Below are 27,303 nucleotides of genomic sequence, written 5' to 3'. Positions count from 1 at the left end.
ATTTCTGGGTCATTTTATCATCCAGCAAAATTGATCATGACAGGTCTATGTGTGACTACACAGGGATTTAGAAATGTTTCAGATCTAACTTGTTTTCTGTAGATCCTGAATATACAGTAAAGTAATGATCCCTAAAAAGTTCCAGCTAAATATAAGAAATTTAAGACTCTGGAGTAGCTAGCTTCTCCAGATCAGATGCTGAGGCCTGTTTGTTTGAGCAAATAGATAGATGATGGGAGATTGCTCATCTTTTGTTTGCACATGATGATGTTGCAGGCAGCTTGTGTGCCAGTGATGCTCAGCAACGGCTGGGAGCTTCCCTTCTCAGAAATCATCGACTGGAACACGGCAGCTGTGATTGGGGATGAAAGACTACTGTTGCAGGTAGAAACACTGTAAATAACTGAAGTTTAAAACCTACATTGGGTTTGATTGCTTCCTTTTTGTTAGAAATGCACCAATCAGGTTCGTGTTAGTGATTTCCGATGTGAGTTTTTTTGTTTTCTTTGGGCCTGCACATTCTAAATTTAGCAGAGTCCAATTTCTCTTAAATTGAACATATTCGTTTTTGCCTTCTCGTGATGACGGATCATTGAAGTTGTACACATTTTAGATGTTTTTAGCATTTTATATTTGCAGTTAGCACAGATTGCTTTATTGTCCATAATGAGTACCTTCCATTGGTTGCATGAAAGCTCAACTAGATAAAACCCAACTCCCCTGTAAAACATGCAGCCTTCCTGTTATCTGTTGGAGTCCCAATTTCTTAAACAGCCTGATTTTTTTTATTTTTAATGTTCTTCCTGTTTAAAGCAGACTGGATTTCTGTCATTTTACACGTCGTTATAAAACATCTTTTCTTGTGTTCATCTGTAGTAGGAAGTCCACACTAGAGTGCCTGCATGATAAATTAAATGTTTTATGTTCTCACTAAAGTGGGTCAGTTATCTAATTGTTGTTGGGTTTTTTTTTTGTCCCATCCCATCTCTGTCCCAGATCCCTTCGACAGTACGCTCCATCCACCAGGACAAGATTCTGTCTCTGAGACAGCAGACGCAGCTTCTGTGGGAGGCTTACTTCAATTCTGTGGAGAAGATAGTGTTGACCACGCTGGAGGTACACCAACACATACCCAACACGCACAAAAAGAATTTATACACCATCATCTATTCTATATAACCCTAACTTTAACCCTTGCATTTCTACTACGGATGAAACGATTAATTGTGATTAATCGATTATTAAAATAATTGTCAACTAATTTGGTAATAGATTAATTGTCACCTGGATTATGCAGATTCAAAAAAAGGGTAATTGCTGAACGAACAACATATTCAGAGTAGCAATGAAGCTGAGAATGTACAAAATATATGTACATTTTGCATTTAATATATAACTTGTCTTTAAATATGTTTTTCCCAAAACTCCTCAAGTCAAGCATGTTTTAGCTGCAGATTAATCCCCCTCCAAATAATCAGGCTTTCACTGAAGGAATGCTATGTTATTGCATTTTAGGCAAAAAATGTTTTACTAGCTTAAAAAAAGAATTGAGTTTTTTATTAGCATCTTTTAATGCATTCCTAATACTGTATAACGTAGCTTAAATTAAAAATCTGCACAATGTGCCAATCTTTTTAATCCGATTAATCGCTAGAATAATCGATGACTAAAATAATTGTTAGTTGCAGCTCTGTTTTCTACATTAATATTGTAAAAAATTCCACATTTTGTTCATAAAAGCTATTTATTTAATTGTTAGATCAAATAAACAAGTCTTTTAAGGGTTATCAAGTGAAAAATTTGGATATCAACCATATGCATGATGCATCCTTACTACCAGATTTGCAGTGACATACAGCTGGGAACTGTGTAGCTTCTAGATTGAGTAATACAGAAGTCTGTTGTAAGAAGAGGTCTGCCAATATTTCTGATGCAGCATCCTGTTCTGTCTTGGCTATCAGTCACATCAGTAGTTTGTTTCTGTCAAGCTCCATTTATTTATCTGCCTTCCTCCCGGTGAGTACCAGCCGATCAAGCTGCTGCCGGGTTAGAATTGCAAACGGCCGAAGATGAGAGCCGAGAAGAATAGAAATTGACAAGGGCGCGAGACACCAGCCGAGGGAATGTCTAAAGTTCCTTATGAGTACAGCAGGCTTTTTGTGTCAGCATAGTTCATCGTCACTAAGCTCCCAAGCATCATCGCCGTTATACCTTCATATGTCAGCAGTGGACCTTGAACTTTGAAGTAGTTGGTAAATTACCTGAGTGACACCTGGAATAGAGAAGCTTTTCGAAGTTATCTCAATTTTGTATTGCATGTGAGGCCGAGCCAGCAATAGGTCACACCATTAGCCTCCATCTTTTGATAAAAGCAAAGGCACTGATGTACAGAGGTGGATTTTTCTCTAACGGCACAGCAGCATGAAGTTGCAGAACCAAGCAGCTTATCTACAATCTGTTTACACTTTCCGTATCTTAACTCTTTTCCGGCAGCCATGTTTTGGCTTCAGATGTGCAATTTTTATAAGCCTATCATTATGTGATTCCAAATATTTTACTGCAAACTAGGGCTGCAACTAACGATTATTTTAGTAATAGATTAATCTATTAATTATTCTGACAGTCGGATAAAAAAATTCACATTCTACAAAGTTTTCATTTAGCCACTTGAGCCTTTTTCTGCAATATTAGAAATACATTAAAAGATGCAAATAAATTATTGATTTAATCCCCTTTTTAAATAAGAAAGTAAGCTTTTTATTTCCCAAATTGCAATAGAATTGTTGCATGATTATTTTTTTTTCACCAAATAGCATTTTTTTTTTTGAGTCTACACTAAATTAGTTGACGATTAAGTCAGTAATCAATTAATTTGGATTAATTTGATTAATCATTGCAGCCCTACTACAAACATAACAGAAGAGACGAGTTGCATTATGTTTTAGCCTTTATCTGTTGCTTCATTATAAATTCTGAATTATATTTTATAAAAAATTATAAATTTTTTATAAAATATCCTTGACATTTTATAAAAAATATCTTGTTCCTTGGTTCTCAAAGTGGTTTTTATCAAGAGGGAATGATTAATGCTGCGAGATATAACCCTTATGACAATCTTTTCTTTCTTTTTTTTTTTAGTCTGAAAAACAAAATTAATTCTTAATGGTTGACTTTTAAGAACTGAACCAGTAAACTTCAAAGCTTTTGTGTTTTCAAAGATAAGATGCTGAAGGGCGTTATTTTATTGCATCATAAGCAACATACCATAGCTTTTTAAAGTTTAAGTATTTGTTGTTTGTGGGGCTTTTTTGTAGATAACTGTTGAATGTTTATCAAAACTTATTACATTCAAGACGTTTAAGAAAAAATAGTCAGCGGCAGAGAGTTGAGTTTGTTTCTGAAAAATGTCATTAGAAGCAGATCAGTAGTAATTATTGAAATGATGTTCTTTATTTTTTTTTTAAATGATCCATCTTCCTCTCCACTATAATGTTAGATCATCCAGGATCGTGTTCTGGAGCACAACTCCAGAAGTAGCCTCATGTGGAACAGCCTTCCTGGTGGGCTCTTCACTCTGCCTCGCTACTCCACTCACCTGGGGGATTTCCCCTTCTTCTACGCTACGCTGGGTCAGTAGGTTATTGCTGCGCCTTGTATTGTGAGCTCAGGTCACTTAACACAAGCTCCCCTTATAATAATTTTCAATTTTTGACAGACTTTTATCTCTGTGACTCGACCCCAGAACAGACAACAACAACAAAAAAATTAATAAATCATGATGTCTCATAGAAAAACTTACCATCATGTTATAGAACTGCTTGGTTTTTTGCTCTATTGTGACTTTTTTTTTTTTTTACACAGGATTATAACCTGTACTTACTTTATTCAAAAACAGAACTGCTGCAGATTTATTTTTCTCAGGGTAATTTTACAACTCATGTTTTTTTTCATACTGCAATAATTACATGTTCCTTTGAACTTATTTCTCTTTGAACTTGATTTTCTGTTTATGTTTTGGTACCAGCATCATCAGCCGGAAACATTATGTTATCTTTCTAACGGGTTCCATAGACCTTGAAGGAGTTTTTTATTTTCTTTCCAACAAATATTTGTTTGAGTAAGAGACTAAACCAATTACGAGCTGATATTTGAGGTTATGGTTCCTTCCAAAACAATCAATTAACAAAGTTTTATTATTCTAAAACAAAATGGGGGATTTGATAGTTTTCACTTAATTGATATAATCCAGGTTTACTATTTTTTGCCTTTTGACTGTTTAAACGTCCACATATCCTGTATACGTCCATAGTCGTCCATTGCAATTACAATTCTTACCCTGTAAGCTTTAATGACAGTATTATGTTCTCCCCCGCAGGTATCAAGCCGTACCCGAAGTTTACAGCAATCATTCATGTGGTCACCCCACTGGTCTCCCAGTCCCAGCCAGTGATGAAGCTGCTTGTAGCCGTTGCCAAATCCCAGTACTGTGCTCAGGTGATCGACACATTGATTCCCACTTGTTCCTCATGTGTTACTCCATGAAAGTGTCATTGATCAAAATGAATACAGAAGGTTGTCCCATCCCCAAACAAACCAGTCTAAACTGTTTACCAGTTAGCGGAAACAGCAGAGCAGCTTGGAGTCGTCATTGTGCTGGTGTAATTTCTGGGGTCTACCTGATCAATTTAAACTGCTTGTTAAATGAGCTTATTATTCACATTTGAGGAATGACAGAAATATGTTACGATCATTTGGAGACATTCCTGCTGCAGCAGATCCAACCTGTCGGTCTTTATTTTTTCCTCATATCGTTTTAATATTCCTGTTCACACTGCAGGGAAAAATACACTACAGGTGTAACTGAGCTGGTGTTGTTGTGCCTCACATACAACAGTAGTGTATGACGTTCTGCTATAAGACTGTTATAACAGTCAACAGTCGCTTGAATCAAAACAACTCCTACGTTCAGAAACATGCAAATGAGGGTGATTCATGTCGCCTGTTTTCTCCATGCAGGTGATCGTTCTTTGGAATTGCGACAAGCCTCTTCCTGCCAAACACCGCTGGCCCGCCACCTCGGTTCCTTTTATTGTCATAGAAGGAGAAAGCAAGGTAAACCTCTGAGCCATAATCCTCCGCCACTGAACACATCACTGCATTTCACCCTAGAAGTCACAACATTTTGACCTGGGCTGTTTACGCACGTTTGAAATGTTGAAAACTGCTGTCAGATACTAATCTACAAAAGATATTCAGAAAGAGTTGCTTTCTGAATATCCTTTTATGACTTCAGGCCAAATGTTATGATTTGTTAAAAGAAGAGAAAATTTATCAGGTAAATATCCTGTAATTCTTTGGTTGTTTCCCGCCATAAAAAACGGTTGTAATGAGCGTTGTGGAAAGTCCATAAAGTTCCGGTTTTACAGCCTGTTGAATAAATGATGTTAAATTAATTTTTATGACATTTTAAATTACTCAAAAGGGAGCATTAATAAAAGCTGCTTCACAGGCGGGTCAGAACAGTTTAGAAAATTCTGACGGCCATAAAGAGTTTCCTGAGATTAAGCTGCTAATGTCAGGGAATAATATTTGGACTCAATTTCTCGAGGTCTCGCTGAAATATCAGTCACTTTTTTGAGAATATACTTCGCAGTACTAAACGTTCATATAGCTTTTTGTGCTTTATTCCTTTTTAATGTGTATTGGAAAGCTCAAGATATTTGGCTTCCCTCTGCTACGCAGCAGGTTGTCACAGCTGGTATATGGTTTGTATATGAACAAATTACCAAGTGCAGAAAGCCTTTGTTGTCGAGTCTGACAGCTCACTACAGTGAACTCAGTTCAGACCAACTCTCAGCAAGCTGCCATAATGCCAGTTTTATTCTCAGCTGATACATTCATGTTAGGAGTTTGTCATTGAATAGCTGTAATACAATCCACCACAAAGAACCTGCTGTTTCTTGAAAGGGAGGAACTACACACACACATTAGTTTTCACACAAAAGCTTTAAAATACATTCATCTTGTATTACAGTGACGCAAACTCTTGCTGAGGGGGAAAAAAACCAACTGTTCAGCTAGTGAACAATAACATTTGTTCACTGGGTAAAATGTTGAGAAAAGAATTATGCAACCTTTTTTTTTAAAAAACAATATAACTAAAAGGGGTGTTTTTATATGTATACTTTCTTAGTTGATCAAAGGCTCTTATACCTGTTTAAAAATAGTAATCCACTACTTTCAGTTTTCCTGAGCATTACAGTAGTTATTTTCTTTTAGCCACTCACCATTGGAGTCGTTTGTTTTGCCACCACAGACGGTGACTATGAGTCGATTCTATGAGAGTAAGTGATGCTGTGGGCCTGTTTCTCTTCCTAATGCCCTGTGAACCCTAGCATAGCATTATAAACTATTTGAAGTACCAGAAGGTGTTTCTAGTTGGACCCAAAAGGATTTATGTGCTTGGGAGATTTAGGTCTAAAGGAATTTTTTTAATTCTACTAACGTGTTTTTTTTGTTTGTTTTTTTTGGCTGGAAATGATATTAATGTTTTTGAGTTGATCAGAGTCTCAACCAGAAGCTGTGCAGGGAATGAAAAATTAGACCATTTTCTTTCTAAAGCCTGAACAAAACTGATTTTTTTTTACTTCAGAGTTGATACTCCTTTTATTTTGGTTTATCTTTTGAAATGCAAATCTCATCTCCTCTCAGAAAACAAAGTTCTTGATTAAATGTACAAAATTTTAAATCCATATCAATCAGGAGTATGAATGACCTTGTGCTTATGATAAGGAAAATGACGTAAAAGTTGGGGCCAAATCAACACAATACCCAAAATCAACCGTCTTTCTGGGCTATCTTATGGCTCAGACATAACTGCTATAGAAAACCTGTGGCGTGAGCAGAAGAGTGCATCAGAGCGAACACTGAAGGTCAAAGATTCTCCTCTCGATGCTGCAACCTTATGAAAGAGAAGCGAAGAATAAATGTTTTATTGGCAAAATGGGATTGTAACAAGTATTAAAAGCAGGATTAGCAACACTTGTACAAGTAGTGACTTAAAAAAAAACATTCAGTTTTTTCCCTCTGAATAAACATTTGCTACTGTGTTTAAATTAAAATTTATTTTGAAGATTGCTTGCACATCTCTGTTAGGGATGCTAACACATTTGTCTGCAGCTGCAATAAAATGACGCAACTGTTTACTGACTGTCGGCAACCGTCACACGCCTCTCTCTGTCCGTTTGTTTTCCAACTCCTACCAGGTGATAAGCAGCCGCTTCCTTCCCTACGACACCATCCCCACAGACGCTGTCCTCAGTCTGGATGAAGACACTGTGCTGTCCACCACAGAGGTTAGCCTCCTGTTATACGAAGAAAGCTTTCTTATTCACTCTGTTTTTGTCATTTTTTGGTACGAGTGCTTTGCTACTTTTTAAAAAAGTTTTTAAATCTGCGATCTGGCCGCAGGTGGACTTTGCCTTCACTGTGTGGCAGAGTTTCCCCGACCGCATCGTCGGCTACCCGGCCCGCAGTCACTTCTGGGACAGCAGCAAGGAGCGCTGGGGCTACACCTCCAAGTGGACCAACGACTACTCCATGGTGCTGACCGGAGCCGCCATCTACCACAAGTACACTCTTTTGTTTTTCATTTTCCACCAACGCGGTTTTGGGCCACCTTGTCTTCTAAGCGCTCCATTGTTCTCCGTGTCACACTCCTCCCACAGATATTACCACTACTTGTACACCACCTACCTTCCAGCCAGCCTGAGGACAATGGTTGACCAAATGTCAAACTGCGAAGACATTCTTATGAATTTCCTTGTGTCATCCGTTACTAAGCTACCGCCCATTAAGGTCACGCAAAAGAAACAATACAAGGAAACCATGATGGGACAGGTGAGACGCAACCTTTCACATTCACTGGTGATTTGTATTTATTTGGATGGTGAGATTAAGCTGATTTATTTGAATCTGACCGTGGTAATTCAGGGATTACTAATACAGGGTTTGTACTTGTGCTTGATAACCTTGAAAATGTTTCAATTTCAATTGGATGTTTTCAAGGTTTGGACAGGGCCTGGCTTCTGTCTAAAGTCTCTTAACCCTCCTATTATGTTGCGGTTAAAATTGACCTGTTTTAAAGTTTACTTTTTTTTTTTTTTAAATAGTTGGAAATATTTTTTTTGCATGAAACTTTTTCTATTTGTCTTAATAGGTGCACACTACATATAAATTGAAAATGTATTCATTTTACACATTTACAATGTAATATAATTTTTTTTTCTTTTTTACAAAAGATCAAATTCAAGGAAATTGTTTTTTTTTTTGTTGTTGGTTTTTTTCAGTCGACATAAAAAAGTTTAAATTCCATTTTTTATGTCCGAAAGAGTAAATGAGTAACTTGTCGTCATTGATCCTTTATTTGTGAGAAATAAAAAAAACATCATTGCACAAATATTGATTGAAATGGTTAGTAATGGAGTTAATAATCAGATACAAAAATGTTTTGGAGGAATATTTTGGTTTCTGACACTATTGCATGATAAAACACTCCCCGGGTCCAATTGACCCACTAACATTATTGCTGTACCTCAGAAACAAACATAAGGTCTTTTAACAGAAGAGGTAAAGTGTAATAAAGTACAATCTTTTGATTGAAAACCTCAGTTTGAGTAATGTTATTCACATACACATAGATATTTTCATACACCTTCTGAAAAGACGCATATATGGAGGGTTTTTTTTCTCACTGTCTGAAGTTAAATCAGACTAAACTTTTCTTGTTTTAGGTTAGTTAGAATTACCAAAAATTATTTCTATTTGCCAATTGCCATAAAAAGTAGCTGGAACATTTATTTTATTTTATTTTTGAATATTTATTATTACTAATGACTCAATAACTTATTGACTGTGTAATTGAAATAAAGTTATGCTTATATTTTATACATTATGCAGCCTTATTGAAATTGGGGGATTTATTTATTTTTTCTTAAATTTGTGTTTTGTTCACGGACAAGTCAGGTGTGTAGAGTGTGTGTGAGACATTTCAAGACATAAACTTTTGTTTTATTTTAGTTTACCTTTTCCTTGCCACAAGACGTAGGAATGTAAGCTAAAATAGTATAAAAGACATTTATTAATAACAGTAATTAGTCATATAATAGTGAATGGAAAGTGTCTTTTTTTTTTTTAGTTAATTTGTATTGTTTTTATTTCTAAGGTGTAATGCTGGAAAAGTTTGAAAACTTGCCTTGAAAATGCTTTCATTTTACTGTGGGAAAAGTGTAGCAGCTTATAGCTAATTGACACATTACACTACAAAAGGCCACACGGTGCGTTCAGGACAAAAAGGACAGTGTGGTAATTTGTAAATTGAAGTTGTTTTCTTCTAACATGCCTGGTTTCAGAAAAAAAAAAAAAAAAACAGCTGTGAAAGGTCACTGGAGCACAAAACGAATAATTCATTCAGTCGTTTCCTTCCTCTTCCTGTCGGAACTCATTTGTTTTCTGCCGCTACTCTTTCCTCGACCCAGAGCTCCAGAGCGTCCCGTTGGGCTGACCCGGACCATTTCGCCCAGCGTCAGACCTGCATGAACAAGTTTGCCAGCTGGTTTGGCACCATGCCTCTGGTCCACTCCCAGATGAGGCTGGACCCGGTCCTCTTCAAAGACCAGGTGTCGATACTGAGGAAGAAATACAGAGAAATCGAGAGGCTATAACCCCCACCGAGCCCCCCAGCTCCCTGTGCTCTGCAGACACAACAGATGTGGAGACTGAGTGGGGGGGGGGGGGGGGGTGACTTGAAGAAAAGAGCAGACGATCGTTTAGAGTTGGTTCCAGGGAAACAGGAAGTGAAGAAACTGGAACCAACGTGAAGGACGCCACAATTTTTTTCCCGTCTTCTTTGTTGTCCTTCTCTGTCTCTCCTTTCAGCTGCTGCTGTCTTGTGTTTGTCGTTCAGGCGACTGAACTCATAACATCAATAGCTACCTGAACAGGTAAATTTGCTCACCTTTGGTCACAGAGTCAGAAAATTACAGCTTGCTGCATAAAAGTCCCCAACATTGACAAACCCAGTGCAAGTGACACTGTGTGTGTTTGTACACTATGCACATGTTTGTGAACATCTTTTGCTGACAGGATATTAATAACTACGGAGATGACAACACTATTTCGGATCGTGTTCAACTATTTTTTTATACGGTGTACAAATGGCCAGCATGACTCTCTTCTTTTTTTCTCCTCTGTTGTCTTAAACAAGGATGGACAAAGAAAAGTTTGAAATCCTCTTCAGAGCCCCAGACCAGCTGGTGATTGTTGATCTGACAATGCCTCAGCATTTATCAAAAGGTTTTGTGGATCTGGGAATATGACAGATAGAAGACCGGGTGCAGATTTTGCGCCTTCATAGCCCTGCTGTCTTTTTTTTGTGTGTGTGTGTGTGTGTGTCGTCTCACCGTGATCTGTTATTTTCCATATTACTGATAATGTGTTGCATTTTCCAGATTATCAAAACGGTTTGATGAAAATATATTTTGCATTTGCAGTCAAACAAACAAATGTCTGTATGTGCCATTCTGAACAATCTCCCTCGCCCAGAGCCAACATGAACAGCTAGGTAGCCCACATGTGAATAGAGATGCAGATTATTTTTTTCCATTCTTAGTGACTCGGATAAGAACCTGGATTGTTTGCTTGAATACATGCCAGCCTGAGGGATGCAGGTGCTTCATGTGTGTTGCCTTGGTGAAGGGAGGCTCGGCTTGCCAACACGCCAGAAACTGGTCTATTAAAACAAAAGCCACTGTGAAATCTACAGAACTTTTTTTGTTTCCTTGTTTGGGCTTTGGTGAATGAGGGAAATTTATTTGTTAGTCCAATTTCATTTGGTCAAATGGCAGATAAGGCAGCAGCAAGCACCTGACACAGAGAAGCATATCCACCAAATGTTTGTGAATAAATATGAAATCTCTCAGTAGCTCTGATAAAAATCAATGAAGAATGTTTCACGATGGACCAGCTGCATTCACCTCAGACCTAAATCGACCCTCGTTTGTTCCGGATCTGCTATCAAATTGGGTTTTTACACTCGCTGGTTTATTATGCCGTCTAACTTAGAAATACTCAATTAACAAACTAGTTCAGTGTTGTTTTTTTGTTCTGACCTGTCATATCATGTTATCGTAAGATCTTGTGAAGCTGTTTCATGTCAAAGCCAGTAACTCCTTCCTCCAACTCATCTTGTGATGGCTTTCTAAAGATGAAAGAAAAGATGGTTTTGGTGAGCTCATTCTCCTCCCTTTATGTGCCAATGGAGCATTTGTTTGTATTTTTTCATCTGCAGTGGGGAATGCCACACGTTCCCTCCTTAATCACGTACTTTCTGACTGGAATGCGAGTGAAAACGACGGGAAAGAGTTTTTTTAGTGCCGGAGCTCCACAGACGGAGAGGGCGCTCGGTGTTGCTCTCCACTTCTGAGAATGTGTCATCGGCGTGAAAGCTGATAAACAATCCCAGCTGAATGAACATCGTGCTGAAACAGAGTTCTGTTTTAGACGTGAACTTGGTGCAATATAAAGGATGACATGGTTTTTTTTTCTTTTTTGTTGGTTAATGTTTCAGAGGGGGGGGGGGGGGGGGGGGAGTTATGTATTCATGTGCCTTCAGAGGAAATACACTTGAGATTTTTATTTTCATCAGCCTTGCACAAAAAATCCTGACCTTGTTATTTTAATGGCAGTTCTTCAATATGCTTTTTTTTTTTTTTTTTTTTTTTTTTTTTAAATCAAACCTTAATGACACCCCAGATCATTCTAACACTAAAACCTCTGATTTACTGTTAGTTGTTTATTAATACCATTTTCTGTTTTTTACTTTCCTGGGATGTTTGTCAGTGTCTTGTTACACCCGTCTCCACTTCCTGCCTTGCGTCAGACTGTGGGATTCCAACCCTCCTCCTCCTCCTCCTCATGTTCGTCACAGCCGCAGTAATTTATGGACGGACATCTGACAGGATTCATCTCTGGACTCGATGTCCGCCTGCTTCCTTCTCTCTCTCTCTCTCTCTCTTCCGAGCCTGGACCCTTTGCTTTTTATTTTCTTTTGTTTTTTTTTTCTTTTTTTTTAAGACTGATGGAAAGGTGGTTAAAGAAAATCATGGTTTTGTTAATTAATTTTATAAAAACAGATTGAAACAATTGTCAAATAAAAATCTTTGATATAAACCAACTTCATGTGCGTTTATTACCGCTTGCTTTGTTTTTAAAGTGCCCTCCCAAATCTTTTGAAGTCTCGTTTTGTCACAGCCACAAATTTGGCGCACGTTTCTGAAGTTGAATGAAAGAATGCGTGGCGTTCACATGTATCAATCAAATTTTAATTTCAGAGAATATCCAGCCCACTCGCTTACCTTCAGAAGTTGCATAATATTGGAACTATGACCCCGAATCCAAGATGAGTTGAGGTTTAAACTTTTACACGGATATTTAAAGACAAGTAGCCAAAGCAAATGATATGGATTAGCAGAGCTTGCTAATTGACGCTGATGTGAAAATTCTCTGCTTCTTGAATACTGAGCTGTTGACATGTCACACAGAAGCCACTTCTTCAGTCAGAGGCCTCTCTGGATTCGTTGCAGCACTGACTGCCGGTGAAGATTGCTCCCCAGCATCACAGTCAACAACCACTTTGAAGAAACCGTGATAAGATGAGTCGCATTTCAGGTCCCTTTGGGATAAAGTACTTTTAAATTGAATTGAAATGACGTGCGACTGGAGTGGAAGTTCTTGCGCCCCAGGTGACTGACTGACCTTCAGAGATTGTCGGAAGAAAGTTTTAATTTTGTAGTCCAAAGCTGTGGGAGGCATGTTCCAAAGGACCTGCAGTGGCGCACCTACAACATTTAGGGTCAGGGGAGCTGAATACAAAGAATTATTTTTACTGGAAAAAAAAATGTAAGATCTATTTTTAAAGATCTTACAACTTGCCAAACACATGTAAACATTTTTTTTCTCTTTTTTTTGTGCTGGGGGGTCTTTAGGGTCGGGGGGAAGATTGCAGTTTTTTTCCTTTTTTATGTTTTTGTATGTCCGTGTAACATGAAATTCTAATAAAAGATAATGTGGGGAACAGACTGTATCACTCCACTTTGTGTTGGTCTATCACTTAAAATCCTAGTAAAAAATATATATATATAAAGGGGTATGGCAAAATGTGGAAAATATGAAAGGCGCTGCTACAGAATCAAAGTTGCAGTGGGCTAAGAAACATCCAGCCACTTTGTTCCCCTTCTAATCAGCAAGCAACCTTTTTTTTTCCGATTTCCCCAACTTCATATTCCTAGATTTATGCACTGCAGCCACTGAGCAAGATGCAAGCTAAGTAATACTTTCAGCTTCCCTTTCAGTCCGCACTTCAGCCTGCGCCAAGAAACTGCCGTGTTTACATAATTCTCTGTCAGGATGATTGGTTTAGACACGCTGCGTAAATAACGGCATCTATCTGAGATGATCCCCCTGCGCCAACTCAGCTGGAGAAAGCACTTCAGGAGCAACTGCTGCAACTACAATACACGCACACACACACACACACACACACACAAAGAAAGAGAGAGAGAGACGGGGGAGATGTCTAACTGGGCAAAAAAAAAAAAAAGAAAAAAGAAAAGTCATTACTCTAAAGCTCTGCGCAATTTCAAAGCTTAAATGGTACCGAAGGATGAATCATAGTGTCAGGTTGAAAGGAGAAACGCTCTGGCCCATTTCACTGAAGACTTTCCAAGTTATAGATGTGCGGCTGACGGAAGTATGACTCTCTGATGAGCCGACCTGTGAAATGTCAAGACATAATTGCTGCAGAGTTTCGCTCGACCGACGGGGTTTATCTCCCGACAGTCGTTCCTGATTAAATAACATGCAAATTAGCCCAAGTTTTAATCCCGTTGATGAGATGCGTATCTCGCAGCCGAGATGGATCAGAGTTTGCGCGCTGTCAGGACTCTCCCCTGCTGTTAGATTAAAAACTCTCTGACTTGAGGCTAAACTTGAGAAAAAGCCTTTCTACCCTCTCTATCATCTTTTCATCAGATATCACCCTAGCATGAAAAGTGAACTTTTTTCTTTTTTTTTTTTTTAAAGATAAACTTAAGCTTGCAGGAGAGAACTTTGTTGCTACTTCTCGGCGCTTTCTCAACTCAACAGAGTTCGTATCCAAAGCTGCTTTCTTATTCTGTTGGAAATTTTTGTCGTCAGTGTGTGTTTGTGTGGACACGTCTCTTTTTCACTCAAACACTTCAGCGACAAACAGAATGCATGATCAGTAACTCTGCAACCACTTTATTTAGATGCAGATTGCTTCACATTCATAGCTTGAAACTGTTAATTTAGCACATAATGCCTTGCAAAAGTACATCCATATGCCTCTAGATTTCTTTTTCCCCCTCCACATTACAGCCACAAACATTGAGATTTCTTGAACACAAAGTGAAGTGGAAGGAAAAGGAAATGGATACATCGTGTACCCGAGTGTGATTTAATCTCACTCTACATCCAGCTGTACCGTGAAGCCCTCAAAGGATTGTTGGGGGAACATTAGTGAACAAACATCATCGTGTTCTTCTTTGTTTTTGTTTTTCTTCATACAGATGTGGAGATGATTGCATTTGTCTGCTTTGATATGTGGAGATAATCAGGCCGTCTGGCTACGTGATGTAGCTATGCCAAAGATAAGTCGCCTAAAGCAGGGATGGATCCGTGCTGCTTTCTCTAAGGCTGTGCAGAATCATCCTTCACGTGATAACAGCAACTTGCTTTCAGGATAATATATATATATCACCTCTGTATAACAGATGGGTGCAAGAAGAAAAAAACTGCTGGCAGCAACTAAATACAGAACTGCATTTTATATATATATTTTTAAAACCATGCTGACTTGATGTAATGCGAAAATTAGGCTTTGCGACATAAAGTGAAGGGCTGCACACTGGCGCAGTTGGTAGAAGCGTTGTCTTGCAGCAAGAAGGTCCTGGTTCGAATCTGCATGGAGTTTGCATGTTCTCCCTGTGAATGCGTGGATTCTCTCCGCGTACTCCGGCTTCCTCCCACAGTCCAAAAACATGACTGTTAGATTAATTGGTCTGAGTGTGTGTGTGTGTGCGTGTGTGTGTGTGTGTGTGTGTGTGTGTGTGTGTGTGTGTGTGTGTGTGTGTGTGTGTGTGTGTGTGTGTGTGTGTGTGTGTGTGTGCATGGTTGTTTGTCCTGTCTGTCTCTGTGTTGCCCTGTGACAGACAGGGCAACAATATGATAAGAGGTGATGATAAAAAGTGTGTCTGATGAGGATCTTCTGATTATTAGAGATGCAGCTAATGTGATGCATCTCTCTACGCGTATAATGCGTCTAATGTGGCTGCACAGACAACACAAACTTCACAATGGAACAGGACTCCAAGCATCTGGAGCTGAACGACGTAAAACGTAACCATGCTGCCACCTCATTATCTATCTCGCACAGCGACAAGGAGCTCTGTGGCTTGTAAATTATAAACAAGCTCAACTGGCAGCAGTTCCAGTGCAACAGATGCCCATGAGACAAATCCGCTTTTCTGTGTACCCATTTCGCAATTTGTTTGTAGATGAGTCACTCTGTCTGTCGGGCATATTTCTCATCTCGGCATCTAATATAGTGCTGGGAAATTGGTTTCCGAGGCTCTCTGCTGCTGCCTGCGTCACATGTTTGGCATGCTCTGGTCATTTCAGACTTCCATCTCCCTATCAAAAAGCGGGCCTGTTTTTATCTTTATTATTGCGGCCAGAGTTCATTTGTGAAGATTTCATTTGCTACTTTCAGGTATATGCACAATGCAAGGGATGCATAACTGAGACTCGCATGGCTTTGTGGAGCAGTTGTGACAAAATGAGTACATCCAACATGTGATTAAAAAAAATGAAAACAAACTCAAAGAACTAAGAAGTAAAGATGAAGAACTGCAAGTCAGAAAAAAAACCCCGGTATAATTTACGGCTATGTCATATTTCAATCTTTATGTTGATGAAAATATTTGTAATAATACAGAAGTAGAAATACAGACATGAATTAAATGAAGAAATGTCTTATTAAACTGATATAAAAAAACATGTTTAAACAGTGAAATAATGCTAGAAAGTGTGCATGTGAATGTAAATATTTATCCGTTTTCTCTAAATTGAATGATTTTATTGTCATGTGTTGTGCAGCATACCATGACTTCATGTTCTCCAGTTCAGTTGCTGTTCAGGTTAACGAATCAGATCAGAGGGCTCTGAAAATAATTTAACACTGAAAGTACAAATTGAACCATTTTTCAGTTTTTTTAATCAGTGATTTCAGCATTTTAATCTTTAACACATTATTGAGACATCATATAGATGCTCTGCATCTAAATTTTTGAGTTACATTTTTTTTTACACTGTTGATTATTTATATTTGATAAAAAGAATCACACACTTACTTATTGGATCATTGTATTTAGTAAATCGCTGATTCATTCATGTTTATTCATGTCTCATGTTTTATTTAGCAAATCTATTCTTTTTTTTAACTGTGTGCATTTTGGACCTCATTAGAAAAAATATTTAGTAATTTCAGAGATTAAATAAGTTCTTAGCATATGGCTACTAGTATTATTAATAGTTGTACAGTATTTAAATGCAGATTTTGTTGTCATGGTTGATTGAGACGCCTTTTTTTTCCCCCTGCGATAGGCTTTGTGTCACAGCGCCCTCTATCTCCTGTTGCCTCTCACAGCAGGTTGTCGTCTGTGGTGAGTATCAGCCTCCCCGACAGACTCCTCCTCCTCCGCCGTTTTTTGACTGTAAACATCCTGTCGATTTTAAAAGGACAGCGCTGAGCGGGAGGAAGGCGGCTGGCGCCATCTTGGCTGTTTTAATGAGTACAACAGGGGAGAGCTCGCTGGGAGAAATTACCTAATCTTTGTGATTTCACTCTACGAGGGCGCCTCTCGGTAAGTGTGTCCGCGGCGGATATGTCCATACGCTGGTTTTAGTGTTTTATGTAACGAAACTGGCATGCATGCCGGAGTCTGTTCGTTGCGGCCTTCATTGTATGAAGAGCCGTTGGACATCGGCTAACGGCAGTGTTGAGCTGATGAGGGGCTAAAAAGTATGAGCAGCCACCGAGCCTGGCCTTTTCCTGTGGACTTTGCGTTCTTGTGTGGAGTTTTTGTTGTTGTGTGGTTGAAGATAGTTGCAATTTGGTCTAAAATGAGCGATTTTATTCCGAACTTGTCCAAGCGGTGTGTCTAGCTTTATACGACGCCGTTCCTCCTTTTGTAGTTAGCAGTCGGCTAATTTGGTTCGTCCCACTTGATGGCACCGACTATTTACTGGCGCCCCATTCCGTTGGCGCTTTTTGTTCTTATTTGCAATTGAATACATATAAAGTCACCTACATTTATTTTCTGACTATTATTTTGGTCTTTCTTTTAGCAAATTAAGTCACATTTCAGTTTGCAGCGAGAAGTTTAAAGTGTGTGACAAAATAAGGTAAAAGTTTGTGCATTTCCAGTATCCCCCCCCCCGCCTTCTCTTGACTAAAAATTAATGGGACATAAATAAAGAGCTTTTGATATCGTCCAATTCTTTAGCTCTTTTTAACATGCAACGTTGGTTAAGTTGAGAGAGAAATGAGAAAACGAATTCAACACATAGTAGGGGGACCTTTTTTTTTTTAACTAAAAAACGTGAACATGTTCCCTCATTAGACCATTATTGATGAAGTAGTTCCACACAAAAGACAAGTTTATCCAGTTTATAAACAATTTTCTAAAATTTGGTGCTTTTTCGTTTATCTTGAATAACTTTAGAGGAAAAACCTGAAAACATTATGTTGAGAAAATAGCAAAAATTAGTATATGGAAGGAAAAAATGGTTGCTAAAATAGTCTTAGATAAAAATCAATGTAAACCATTAACTTTTTAATGTATTTTGCACTCTTACCAGGTTGCCAAATCATCTGTTCATGTATTTTATCAGTTTATTTTTGGTATAAATATGTTTGAAAATAGTGAGTGGAGACCGGTCAGTCCACCAGATATTAGAATCAACCAATTTTTTCTTACTTTTATGTGAGCTGTGGGTGAATTAGTGAAAAATGTGATGTTTTACGACCTGTTGATTAGATTCATTAAAATGAAGAACCACCACCATTTTCTGTCTCACTAAATCAGCCTACATTTAGAAACACCACTTGAGCACAGGAGGCCAATTTTTCACTAATTGAGCAAAAATGACAAATTACCCACCCAGTTATTGTAACAAAACTATTTATTGCAAGCTTTTAATATTTCTTTCTGTGATCGATCGCCCACCGAAGCGCACAGGCTAACCGCAGGACATTTCTAACATGACGAACTAATTTGTGTGTGGTGCTTTTCAGCGTTTAATTTTTGTAGTGTCCAAACGCACCTTTAGTGTGCGTTGCTATAACCGTGTAAATTAAATCAATTTTTTATATGCATCTTAATTTTCCAGGTAAACCACACCACAGTTGGCGTGTTTGAACCAGGGCAACCAGGGCAATGTTCTACGCCCACTTTGTCCTCAGCAAACGTGGGCCGCTGGCCAAGATCTGGCTGGCGGCCCATTGGGACAAAAAGCTGACCAAGGCCCATGTGTTTGAATGCAACCTGGAGAGCAGTGTGGAGAGCATCATCTCACCTAAGGTAAAGAGGCTTGACTGTTTGCCCAGTTTAAACCAAGAGCTGGTGCTGATGGGAGTTTTTACCCTGCTCCATCATTCAGACCTTCATTAGGCTGGTGTCCATTCATAATTCATAACATTACATCAGTGGTTGCAGCTAACTTGCATGGTATTTTTTTGTATGTGTAAATGTTTTTTGGGTTTTTTTTTTTTTTGAAAAACTATTTGCATGCAGTTTGTAATCAATCATGCAAATCAATCATGCAAAATGATTGATCTGTTATCAATTATGCCATTATTGTATTTTTCTTTTAATTTGCAGCTTAAACAATTTTTCTTGTCATTTTATGCATCAAAACTGAAAAATCCCACTTTCTGAAATAACATATCATCTGATGATGGTACAGTATACATTTTTCTGAACAGCAACATCAGGCTTGTGCTTGCAGTACAACCTGTATCCTGTAAAAGTGAGTTTTTTGCAATATCTCCTACTTCCTGCTTTTCAGGTGAAGATGGCGCTGCGCACTTCGGGTCACCTGCTCCTCGGAGTGGTGCGGATCTACCACAGAAAGGCCAAGTACCTGCTGGCTGACTGTAATGAAGCCTTCATCAAGATCAAAATGGCCTTCAGGCCAGGTAAACTGTCTGAAAGATTTTGCTTGATATGCTTCTGTTAAAAAAAATGGTGGGGGGTGAACGTTATGTTCTGCATACAGTCACTCCTTATTTCTGTGTCCAGGTGTGGTTGATCTGCCTGAGGAAAATAGAGAGGCTGCATATAATGCCATCACTTTACCTGAGGAGTTCCATGACTTTGACCAGCCACTTCCTGATCTAGAGTAAGTTGGCCAAATTTAAAGTTCTTAGTTAGTTGATCATTTGTTTATTAAAGCGTCTGACCATGTTAAAGCAATTAGTCAGGGGATATTAAGGTTGTTCCATGATGGTTAACCTGATTGTCATCTTATGTTGTCAACAGTGACATTGATGTGGCTCAGCAGTTCACCCTGAACCAGAGCAGAGCAGAAGAGATCACCTTGAGGGAGGATGTTGGAAACCTCAGCCTGCTGCAGGAAAACGACTTTGGTAGGAAATGGCTTCTTTGTTTACGTCTCAGGTCACAACAGCTCTTACTCAGCCAGGTGTCTTATCTATACCTGCTTGACCTTGCAGAGTAGAGTTCAAAAAGAGCAGGACTTTAGAGAATATTGCATAGGAATCGTTTATATTTACGGTTGTTCTGTTAAAAAACTAATGATCCTTTCTGCTGGGTTCCTCAGCTGACTTCGGCATGGATGACCGGGAGATGATGCGTGATGCTAGCACGTTTGAAGATGATATAATGCAGGGAGCCACTGACCCCAACCTCTTGCTGGAGGCTGAGCCGGGCCCAGCTAACCTCCCCGACAAATCCAACCACATGGATTATGACGACTTTGGGGACAGCTCCATGGGCAACAGCGATGGCGGAATGCTTGGTAACAAGCTTGTTTTTGAGATTCAATTATTTATTTATTTTAAAAGAAAAAAAACTGTGTTGTTCTAATATTAAAATAAACCTTTGTAGGGAAGTTGATGTGTCTTTTTTTTTTCTGTTTCAGTTGACAAACTGCTGAGTTCTGAAGATGGAGGTGGCATCTTTGATGATCCGCCAGCGATCACAGAGAGCGTCATGATGCCTCCAGATCACGGGGATGATGAGGATGACTTTGACAACCTTCATTCACGTAAGTAAAGCCGGGAGTTTTTTTTTAGGTTTTTTTTTTAATGGAACACCAAGTGTATTTTTAGTGATGACATCTTGGATGAATAACTTTATTTTTGTGCGTGTGTCTGAGAAGCGGGTCCAGACAGTCCTGATTCTGGCCCAGCAGAGCCGCTGCCAGCAATGGCCGACCAAACGGAACAGACGACTCTGGTTCACAACGAAGAGGAAGCCTTTGCCCTGGAGCCCATCGACATCACTGGTAGACCTCTTTATTTCACTGAGTATGCTAAGCTACTGAAAATTAAAACTTGTCAATCATTGGACATTACTTAAACATTTTTTAATACATTTTCTGTCAAATTTTATTTGAAGTGTGATCAAATTACACTAAAAGTTGTTTGAACAATTGCTCCTCCTTTACAGTAGTGATTATAGTTGTCTCCATGCTAAAATCCATGCTAAAAACTCTGAACCCATGCCAAGAAAAATGCTGTTTTGATTTTTTGTGAAGAATGTAAAGGGAGATTTTTTTCTTAAGATTAAAAAAGATGGCAACAATAAAACCATTTACTTAGCAGTATTTAAAAAACAAACAAACAAAAAAAAAAACGCACAACTGTAAAGATCATAAAGGCCTTGATGAATTGTTAAAATTACCGTTGTGTGCAGCTGGTGTATCGTTTTCATCCTAAAGCATAGATTAATGCTATTTACCTTACTGCTGAGCAAAGGAATTGTGAGATATTAGCAAGTCGCCAATGATGAAACTGAACAAGAACTTATGCTCCCTGGAGTGTTTAATACTTTGCTGTCATGGTAATAGCAGCTTTGCTGACCTTTTCTAAATTCCTGCTAAAGCGAGGGGGTTAAGGCTCTTCACCAGACATGCCTGCTGTGTTACACAGTTTTAAAGTCAAAGTAGCAGCTAACTGTAATTATGTCTCAGGTGAGGTGATGCAAGAAAGAAGAGGAGGTTCCTGTGATTCCAATAACTGCCTTTCTTATCGACAAATTACTTATTTTGTAAATATTTGAATAGCTTCAATGTGTTTCTTATTGGCATGAAAATTGCCTTTAAACCCCTTCAATGGGCCGATTAGCAGTAGACACTATTAAAGAAATATCTTTTTTGTATTGTTTTAAAAAAAACAACTTTAGTACAAATGATTAAAGTTTACTTCCAGGTTTCAGAAGGTGAACAAATGATTGAGTAAATTGGATCTCAGTTTAAAGTATTTTGCTTTATTACACTAATTTTTTTTAAAACAATTTCTGCAGTTGTTCCTTTTTTTCATAATCTTCACCACAACAATAGAGAAATGGGCCAGTTTACTGCTATATTTTAAATGAACACGCCATATTTGTTATTCTTTTATGGTTTGCAATAGAGGAGCAGCGTCCTCAATGCCTGTTTTTGTTCCTTCCAGTGAAAGAGACCAAGGCAAAACGTAAAAGGAAGTTGATTGTCGACAGCGTCAAAGAGTTGGACAGTAAGACCATCCGAGCCCAGCTGTCGGACTACTCCGACATTGTGACCACCCTGGACCTGGCCCCTCCCACTAAGAAGCTCATGATGTGGAAAGAGACCGGAGGAGTGGAGAAGCTTTTCTCTCTGCCTGCTCAGCCGCTCTGGAACGCCCGGCTGCTCAAGGTACCGGGGGATCGTTAATGATGAAGCGCTGCTTCCAGATCTAATGCCGAATCACCACCGTAGGCAGTGTTTTATAAGGTTGTTGGTGGCAGATGTTGTCACGGTTGGTTCAAAACTGTAAACAGAGTGGAGAAACGTGTTAAGACCCAGTTTTCATTTTGATTTAAAATTCAAATTGAGAGCACCCAGGCTCCAGGAGCGATTGGTTTCGTCTCGCCCTCCTCCCCCCTCTTTCACTCGCTCCGAATACTAAACAGAAGGCGTGCGGATGCACAGCTATGTTTTCTTGCATCTGTTCTGTGGCTGAATTAAATTCGTTGCACAAACTTTTGAGCAAAGTGTGCATGCATCTTAAAAACGAGCCCCTCTTCCAAATTATAACGTCCGATCTCTGTCAGATGTTCACCCGCTGCCTGACTCCCCTGGTGCCAGACGAGCTGAGGAAGCGCAGGAAGGGCGGTGAAGCGGACAGTCTGGACGAGTTCCTCAAAGAGCTGGAGAACCCGGAGGTGCCGAGGGAGGAGATCATGACTCAGAACAGAGACGTTATTGGTAAGTCAAGATGGAGAAATGAAAGATGTTCCAGTGTTTAGAGGGGGAATGCAGTGTTTTCACAATTTGTAATATGATTCCCCCTCTCAGACCAGACGATCATGGAGGAGCCCAGCATTCTGGCAGCTTCTACAATGGAAGGCAGCAGGACGACTTTGGATGAGACGGTGATGCCTCCTCCATCCACCCCCCGTGGCGTTAAACGCAAGCAGCCCGTTGACAAGGAGGGAAGCTTTCCTGTGAGTTTATATATCTGAGAGCAAAGCTGCGGAAAATTATCCCGTTTTATGTTACAAATGATCATTTATGGTCATAGTTTAGGTTGCGAAAATAATCTGAGTTGTTCTAAAGGACCACATTTTCTGGACTAGTAAATTTCATAAATGAGAAAGTAATCAAAGTTGAGGAATAAAATGGACTGTTGCCTCTAAGTTTTACCGTAGTTGTTGTTCAGTTGCTCTCTTTGCTCTCTCAGATGACTCCCCTGGAGCAGCAGCAAGTGGCTGACCGCTCAGACTTGTCACAAAGACTAGACATGCCTCAGGTTGATCTGCCCCCAGAGGAGGCCAGTGTCAACCTCACTCAGCTTGTCCCAGAACTCGACCTTCTCACCGACAAGGAAAAGGATAAGAAGGATGACAGCGAAGAAGAGGAGGTGAGAGGAAACTAGATTTTTAAAAAAATGTTTTTTTATTTTTCCCTGAAAGTATGGAAAGTTATTGCTTTTTGTCACTAGTGAAGGGCTGGGATTTAATGAAGGCCTTAAGTAAAAAATAATTAAGAAAAAAAAGGTTTAATGCTCCATAATTAATGGGAAACTTCTATATTTTTGCAAAATTCTATTTACCACAGAAATGGTTAATCGGATAAACTGTGACTAATCGATTATTGAAATAATTTTCAACTAATTTTTTAATCAATAAATTGACTGCCGTTTTCAGACTGACATGGGCCATTTTTCTGAGACGAGTAATAATAATTTGAGCAGTAATACAAATAAAACTGAGCAGAAAATGTTGATTTTGCACTTAAGATAAAAACACCTTTGTAACCACATATTAGCCAGAACTAAAGTGGAACTTCACCTGGTTCGAATTTTCTAAAGGAATTTTGTTGTTGCATTTTAGGCAATAAAATATCGTGTGTTTTTTTTAAAAATTTTTTTAAAGAATTTAATTATGTTCTTAAATCTTTTTGACTAAAATAAAATATTGTCTTAAAAAGAGCAAGTGGTTAAATGAAAAATCTCTAGAATGTGCCATTTATTTTAGTCGAATAATTGTCAGAATAACCAGTTAATTAGTTACTAAAATAATCATTAGTTGGAGCCTTAATTCTATTAATCAAACTAACATGCTGTGACGTAGCAGCAATAACCAAAGTTAATAGTTTAGTTTTATGTTGTAGACTTTTGTTCAACACTTGTGTATAAAGAGAAAATGATACAATAGTTACAGAGTGTTGTAACTCTTTGCTAATTTGTGGTTCTCAGGAAGAGGAAGGCCAGGCTGGAGACCAGGATCAAGAAGAGAAGAGATGGAACAAGAGAACCCAACAGATGCTTCACGGCCTGCAGGTAAACAACCCCTGATCGTACAATTAATCCAGAATCTGTTTTTATTAGTTGTTTTCATGATAATGGTACACTCCCTGACCCCCCGGCGTCTCTTGGCCTCCACAGCGCGTTATGGCGAAGACCGGTGCGGAGTCGGTCAGTCTGCTCGAACTGTGCCGAAACAACAACAGAAAGCAGGCAGCAGCCAAGTTTTACAGTTTCCTCGTCCTCAAGAAGCAGCAAGCCATCGAGGTCACCCAGACAGAGCCCTACAGCGACATCATCGCCACGGCCGGACCAAAATTCCACCTCATTTAGACGTTGGAAGAAACAAACACTCTGCTTGCAACAGGCATACTTGTTTTCTTGTTTTTAAATTACTCAACTCTTTGCCTTTTTATTGTGTTTTCCAGTAAGCCCAGTTTTTATTTTATTTTTTTTTCATAGGGAAAGGGGAGGGGAGTAAAGGGTAAGGGGATCAGAAACTTTAAAAAACGAAACATGGTTTTACTGTAATAAATATTGGATCATGCAGTATTCTTGGTTCAAACGGAGTGAGGAATGTTTTACAAGTATATTTATAAAGCAAACCCTTTTTCAGTCATCAATTTGTAAACTTTACTGCATTTTGTTTTCTAAGTTAAATTTCTGTTTTCTCATTCCCCAAGTTTTGCATCAGTTCCCATGTTTCAGTTAAAAATGATTTTTATGAAAGGCCCAACATGTCACGTTATCTCTGTAATGACTAGATGTTCTGGAAAGGTACTGTTTTACTGTTCAGAAGTGTAACCTCGCCCAACTTCTCTCTGTTGCATTCGCTCTCTCATAAACAAAAAAGTGAGTCCCTCGTTAAATTTGAAAGTTATCTGGCATTAAATATCATGATTCAGATGTATAATTAAGGCAGTTTATCAATTAAGGTTTATGTAAATGTTATTTTTTTTGTACCTTTTTATGTTTATGCTTATTTGCCTTTTTGCATTATGTAACTAGGTAATGTACTTGTTACAGTTAAGTTCACCATCCCACCTTTTTAGATTCTGGATAACTTCTAGTTGTGATACATCTGTAAAGATTTGAAATAAAGTGTTTTAAGTACTTGGTTAAGTCACTCTGCATCTTTTTATTTAGACTTACAGTATTAGAGATTTTCCTCTTTCATAACAAACGCACACACTCTTTTCTATCCCTGTGTAGATAAGGGTACACAATGTCTTCTGGTTTTGCTTTTGTGACATTTTAATATTTCAGAATAACACACCAATGAGTCATTTTCAAATGGTCTCTTCTTGGGGTTGGGGAAGCAGTCCAAACCATTCTGAACCTGTGAAAAAAATGTAATTGTTCCTGTAAAATCAAGAGTTGGCTGCTTATTCAGCATCACTAGACACACCCAGGCCTTAATACTTCCACTAAGTCACTTGAATGAAAAGAACACTGAGATCAATCTCATACTTGCCAAATAAACCCCATTAATATCCCCAAGACTTTTTGGAATTGCGTTTGGTGTATAATCACTTTTTTCTGCTGAGGAAAAACATTTTGAGGCAGTATGTTCAAGTATTATAACCCCGATGCAAAACGGTTTTTTATTTCAGGTTTATAGCTATATGACTGAACTAAAGGGTTTTAAAGTCATTTATTAATCATCAGGCTTACAAAAAGTGCAATATTTCTCTATCAGTTCAGTATTAATCTAGTTGTAGTGTATTGTTAAACATCACTGCTTATAACTAGCTGGGTCTCTTCTGTTGTGGAGATTTAACATACCAAAAGTGAAACTTCTATTCTTAAATGAGTACAAGTCTTTTTTTTTTAACGGAATTTACTTTTCTCGTTGTTTCCACACGGACCGAAGGAAGGGAAACGTGCGTCGCCTGAATCTCTCCCCCTTTTCTTTCGCGTGGACCCCGTTTAATGGCTTCCCGAAAGGAGTCCAGTTCAGCACCCAGCACACCAATGGCTTCTACAGGCGGCACCCTGGACTCTCCGGTCAAACAGATCCAAATTGAGGGACTGGTAAGGACCCGAGTTGCTCCATTTGGACCTTATGCAGACTGTTGGTGTTGTACAGCAACTAAACCGGTGTTAGCTCGATGCTAAGGTGTTAGCATCATCATGGCGGAGAGAGGATGAACAGTTAGTTATACTTATTAAATTCAACTGTTATCCTTTAACACAACCTGTCATTTTTTAATTTAGCACATTACATAAAGATATACACATTGTTTGAGCTGATAGACATATAATAAAAATATGTTAGCTTCTTTTAGCTTCATGGGCGTTTAATTTGGAAACCAGGACCTCCCTGTTTACAATTGCGCCACACGATAATGATGTGAAGAGAGCTTTTCTCGGACTTCGTTTTGGGCAGCAAATGCTTGTGAGTCACTGGTTTAATTTAACATCTGGGTTTTGTTAATGTGTTCTAATGCAGTTCACGTGGTTCCTATGCAGTGATGAAAAGTGTGAGCCGGGGCATCATTTAGTGCAGCTCTAACAGGCGAGGACAGAATAAAACGATATGGAGATGCGTTGGTTTGCAGAATTTAAATCTGGCGTCCTAGAAAAACGAAATCAATCTCAAAAATAGCTACCTTAAACAACCAGAGCTGCCTCGAATCTCAAAAATGGACTGAGAAATGACAGCACCCCGTTCATATAATCAAACGAAAGTGCTGCTACCTTTGTGCATACGTCATACGTTGTTCATGGCCAGAGTAAAGAAAAATATCTGAGAATCGTGACATGATTAAACTCACTAAACGACAACCACATTGTTAAAACACAAGAATTGCACCATCTTTAGTTTCTGTTTAATTTAGGACACACAAAAACATACAAGCTCATTTATAAAAAACGTGAATTTATGGTTCTGTTACATGGATGTTGCTCAGATGGTAGAACAGATCACCAGAAATTGGTGGTGAATCAGGCAAAACATTGTAAATCAGGTCATTGCGTGCTGTCTTTGCTTCTGTTTTGTGTTTTTCATGATGTTTGAAGCCTATATTTCAAAAAAAAAGAAGAAATTTGATCACTGTTGTTTTTTAAATCTGGTGATTAATAGGAATCATATTGTTTGTAGACTTCAAAAATGGAATGAGGCAAATTTAAATTCGGAAAAGTATGGAAAT

At 38.6% G+C, this 27,303-nt stretch overlaps 3 protein-coding genes across 3 annotated transcripts in view; all 3 read left to right on the top strand.

Moving 5' to 3' along the window:
* LOC102230266 (exostosin-1b-like) overlaps window positions 1-9,795 on the top strand; it is a 33,714-nt gene extending 23,919 nt beyond the window's left edge. The window contains exons 3-11 of the mRNA XM_014468760.2: window positions 277-384; window positions 997-1,116; window positions 3,497-3,629; window positions 4,376-4,494; window positions 5,017-5,112; window positions 7,266-7,355; window positions 7,471-7,631; window positions 7,728-7,899; window positions 9,537-9,795. Of these exons, the coding sequence (XP_014324246.2) occupies window positions 277-384; window positions 997-1,116; window positions 3,497-3,629; window positions 4,376-4,494; window positions 5,017-5,112; window positions 7,266-7,355; window positions 7,471-7,631; window positions 7,728-7,899; window positions 9,537-9,722 (1,185 nt within the window). The 3' untranslated portion in view covers window positions 9,723-9,795. The remainder of the gene's footprint in view (window positions 1-276; window positions 385-996; window positions 1,117-3,496; window positions 3,630-4,375; window positions 4,495-5,016; window positions 5,113-7,265; window positions 7,356-7,470; window positions 7,632-7,727; window positions 7,900-9,536) is intronic.
* Window positions 9,796-16,864: 7,069 nt separating this feature from the next.
* Window positions 16,865-25,276, top strand: rad21 (RAD21 cohesin complex component). The gene is made up of 14 exons (XM_005798989.2): window positions 16,865-17,000; window positions 18,529-18,719; window positions 19,207-19,336; window positions 19,440-19,539; window positions 19,680-19,786; window positions 19,981-20,178; window positions 20,302-20,427; window positions 20,542-20,667; window positions 21,836-22,059; window positions 22,458-22,611; window positions 22,702-22,850; window positions 23,087-23,266; window positions 24,104-24,187; window positions 24,293-25,276. The coding sequence occupies exons 2-14, from the start codon at window positions 18,576-18,578 to the stop codon at window positions 24,482-24,484; spliced, it is 1,914 nt and encodes a 637-aa protein (XP_005799046.1). The 5' UTR covers window positions 16,865-17,000; window positions 18,529-18,575; the 3' UTR covers window positions 24,485-25,276.
* Window positions 25,277-26,044: 768 nt separating this feature from the next.
* eif3h (eukaryotic translation initiation factor 3 subunit H) overlaps window positions 26,045-27,303 on the top strand; it is a 76,630-nt gene continuing 75,371 nt past the window's right edge. Inside the window, exon 1 of the mRNA XM_005798988.3 lies at window positions 26,045-26,185. Within this exon, the coding sequence (XP_005799045.1) occupies window positions 26,084-26,185 (102 nt within the window). The 5' untranslated portion in view covers window positions 26,045-26,083. The remainder of the gene's footprint in view (window positions 26,186-27,303) is intronic.

Source organism: Xiphophorus maculatus, chromosome 3 (genome assembly GCF_002775205.1).
Source record: "Xiphophorus maculatus strain JP 163 A chromosome 3, X_maculatus-5.0-male, whole genome shotgun sequence".
Taxonomy (NCBI): domain Eukaryota; kingdom Metazoa; phylum Chordata; class Actinopteri; order Cyprinodontiformes; family Poeciliidae; genus Xiphophorus; species Xiphophorus maculatus.
The sequence above is the reverse complement of the archived record's forward strand: the minus strand, read 5'-3'. Positions and strand labels throughout refer to the sequence as shown.

Bases quoted from the DNA above. Each gene is read 5' to 3' on its own strand.
- rad21 (XM_005798989.2), top strand. From the start codon at position 18,576: ATGTTCTACGCCCACTTTGTCCTCAGCAAACGTGGGCCGCTGGCCAAG. The intron at 22,612-22,701 runs GTAAGTCAAGAT...TCCCCCTCTCAG, and splicing joins TCAGAACAGAGACGTTATTG to ACCAGACGATCATGGAGGAG. The intron at 22,851-23,086 runs GTGAGTTTATAT...TTGCTCTCTCAG, and splicing joins ACAAGGAGGGAAGCTTTCCT to ATGACTCCCCTGGAGCAGCA.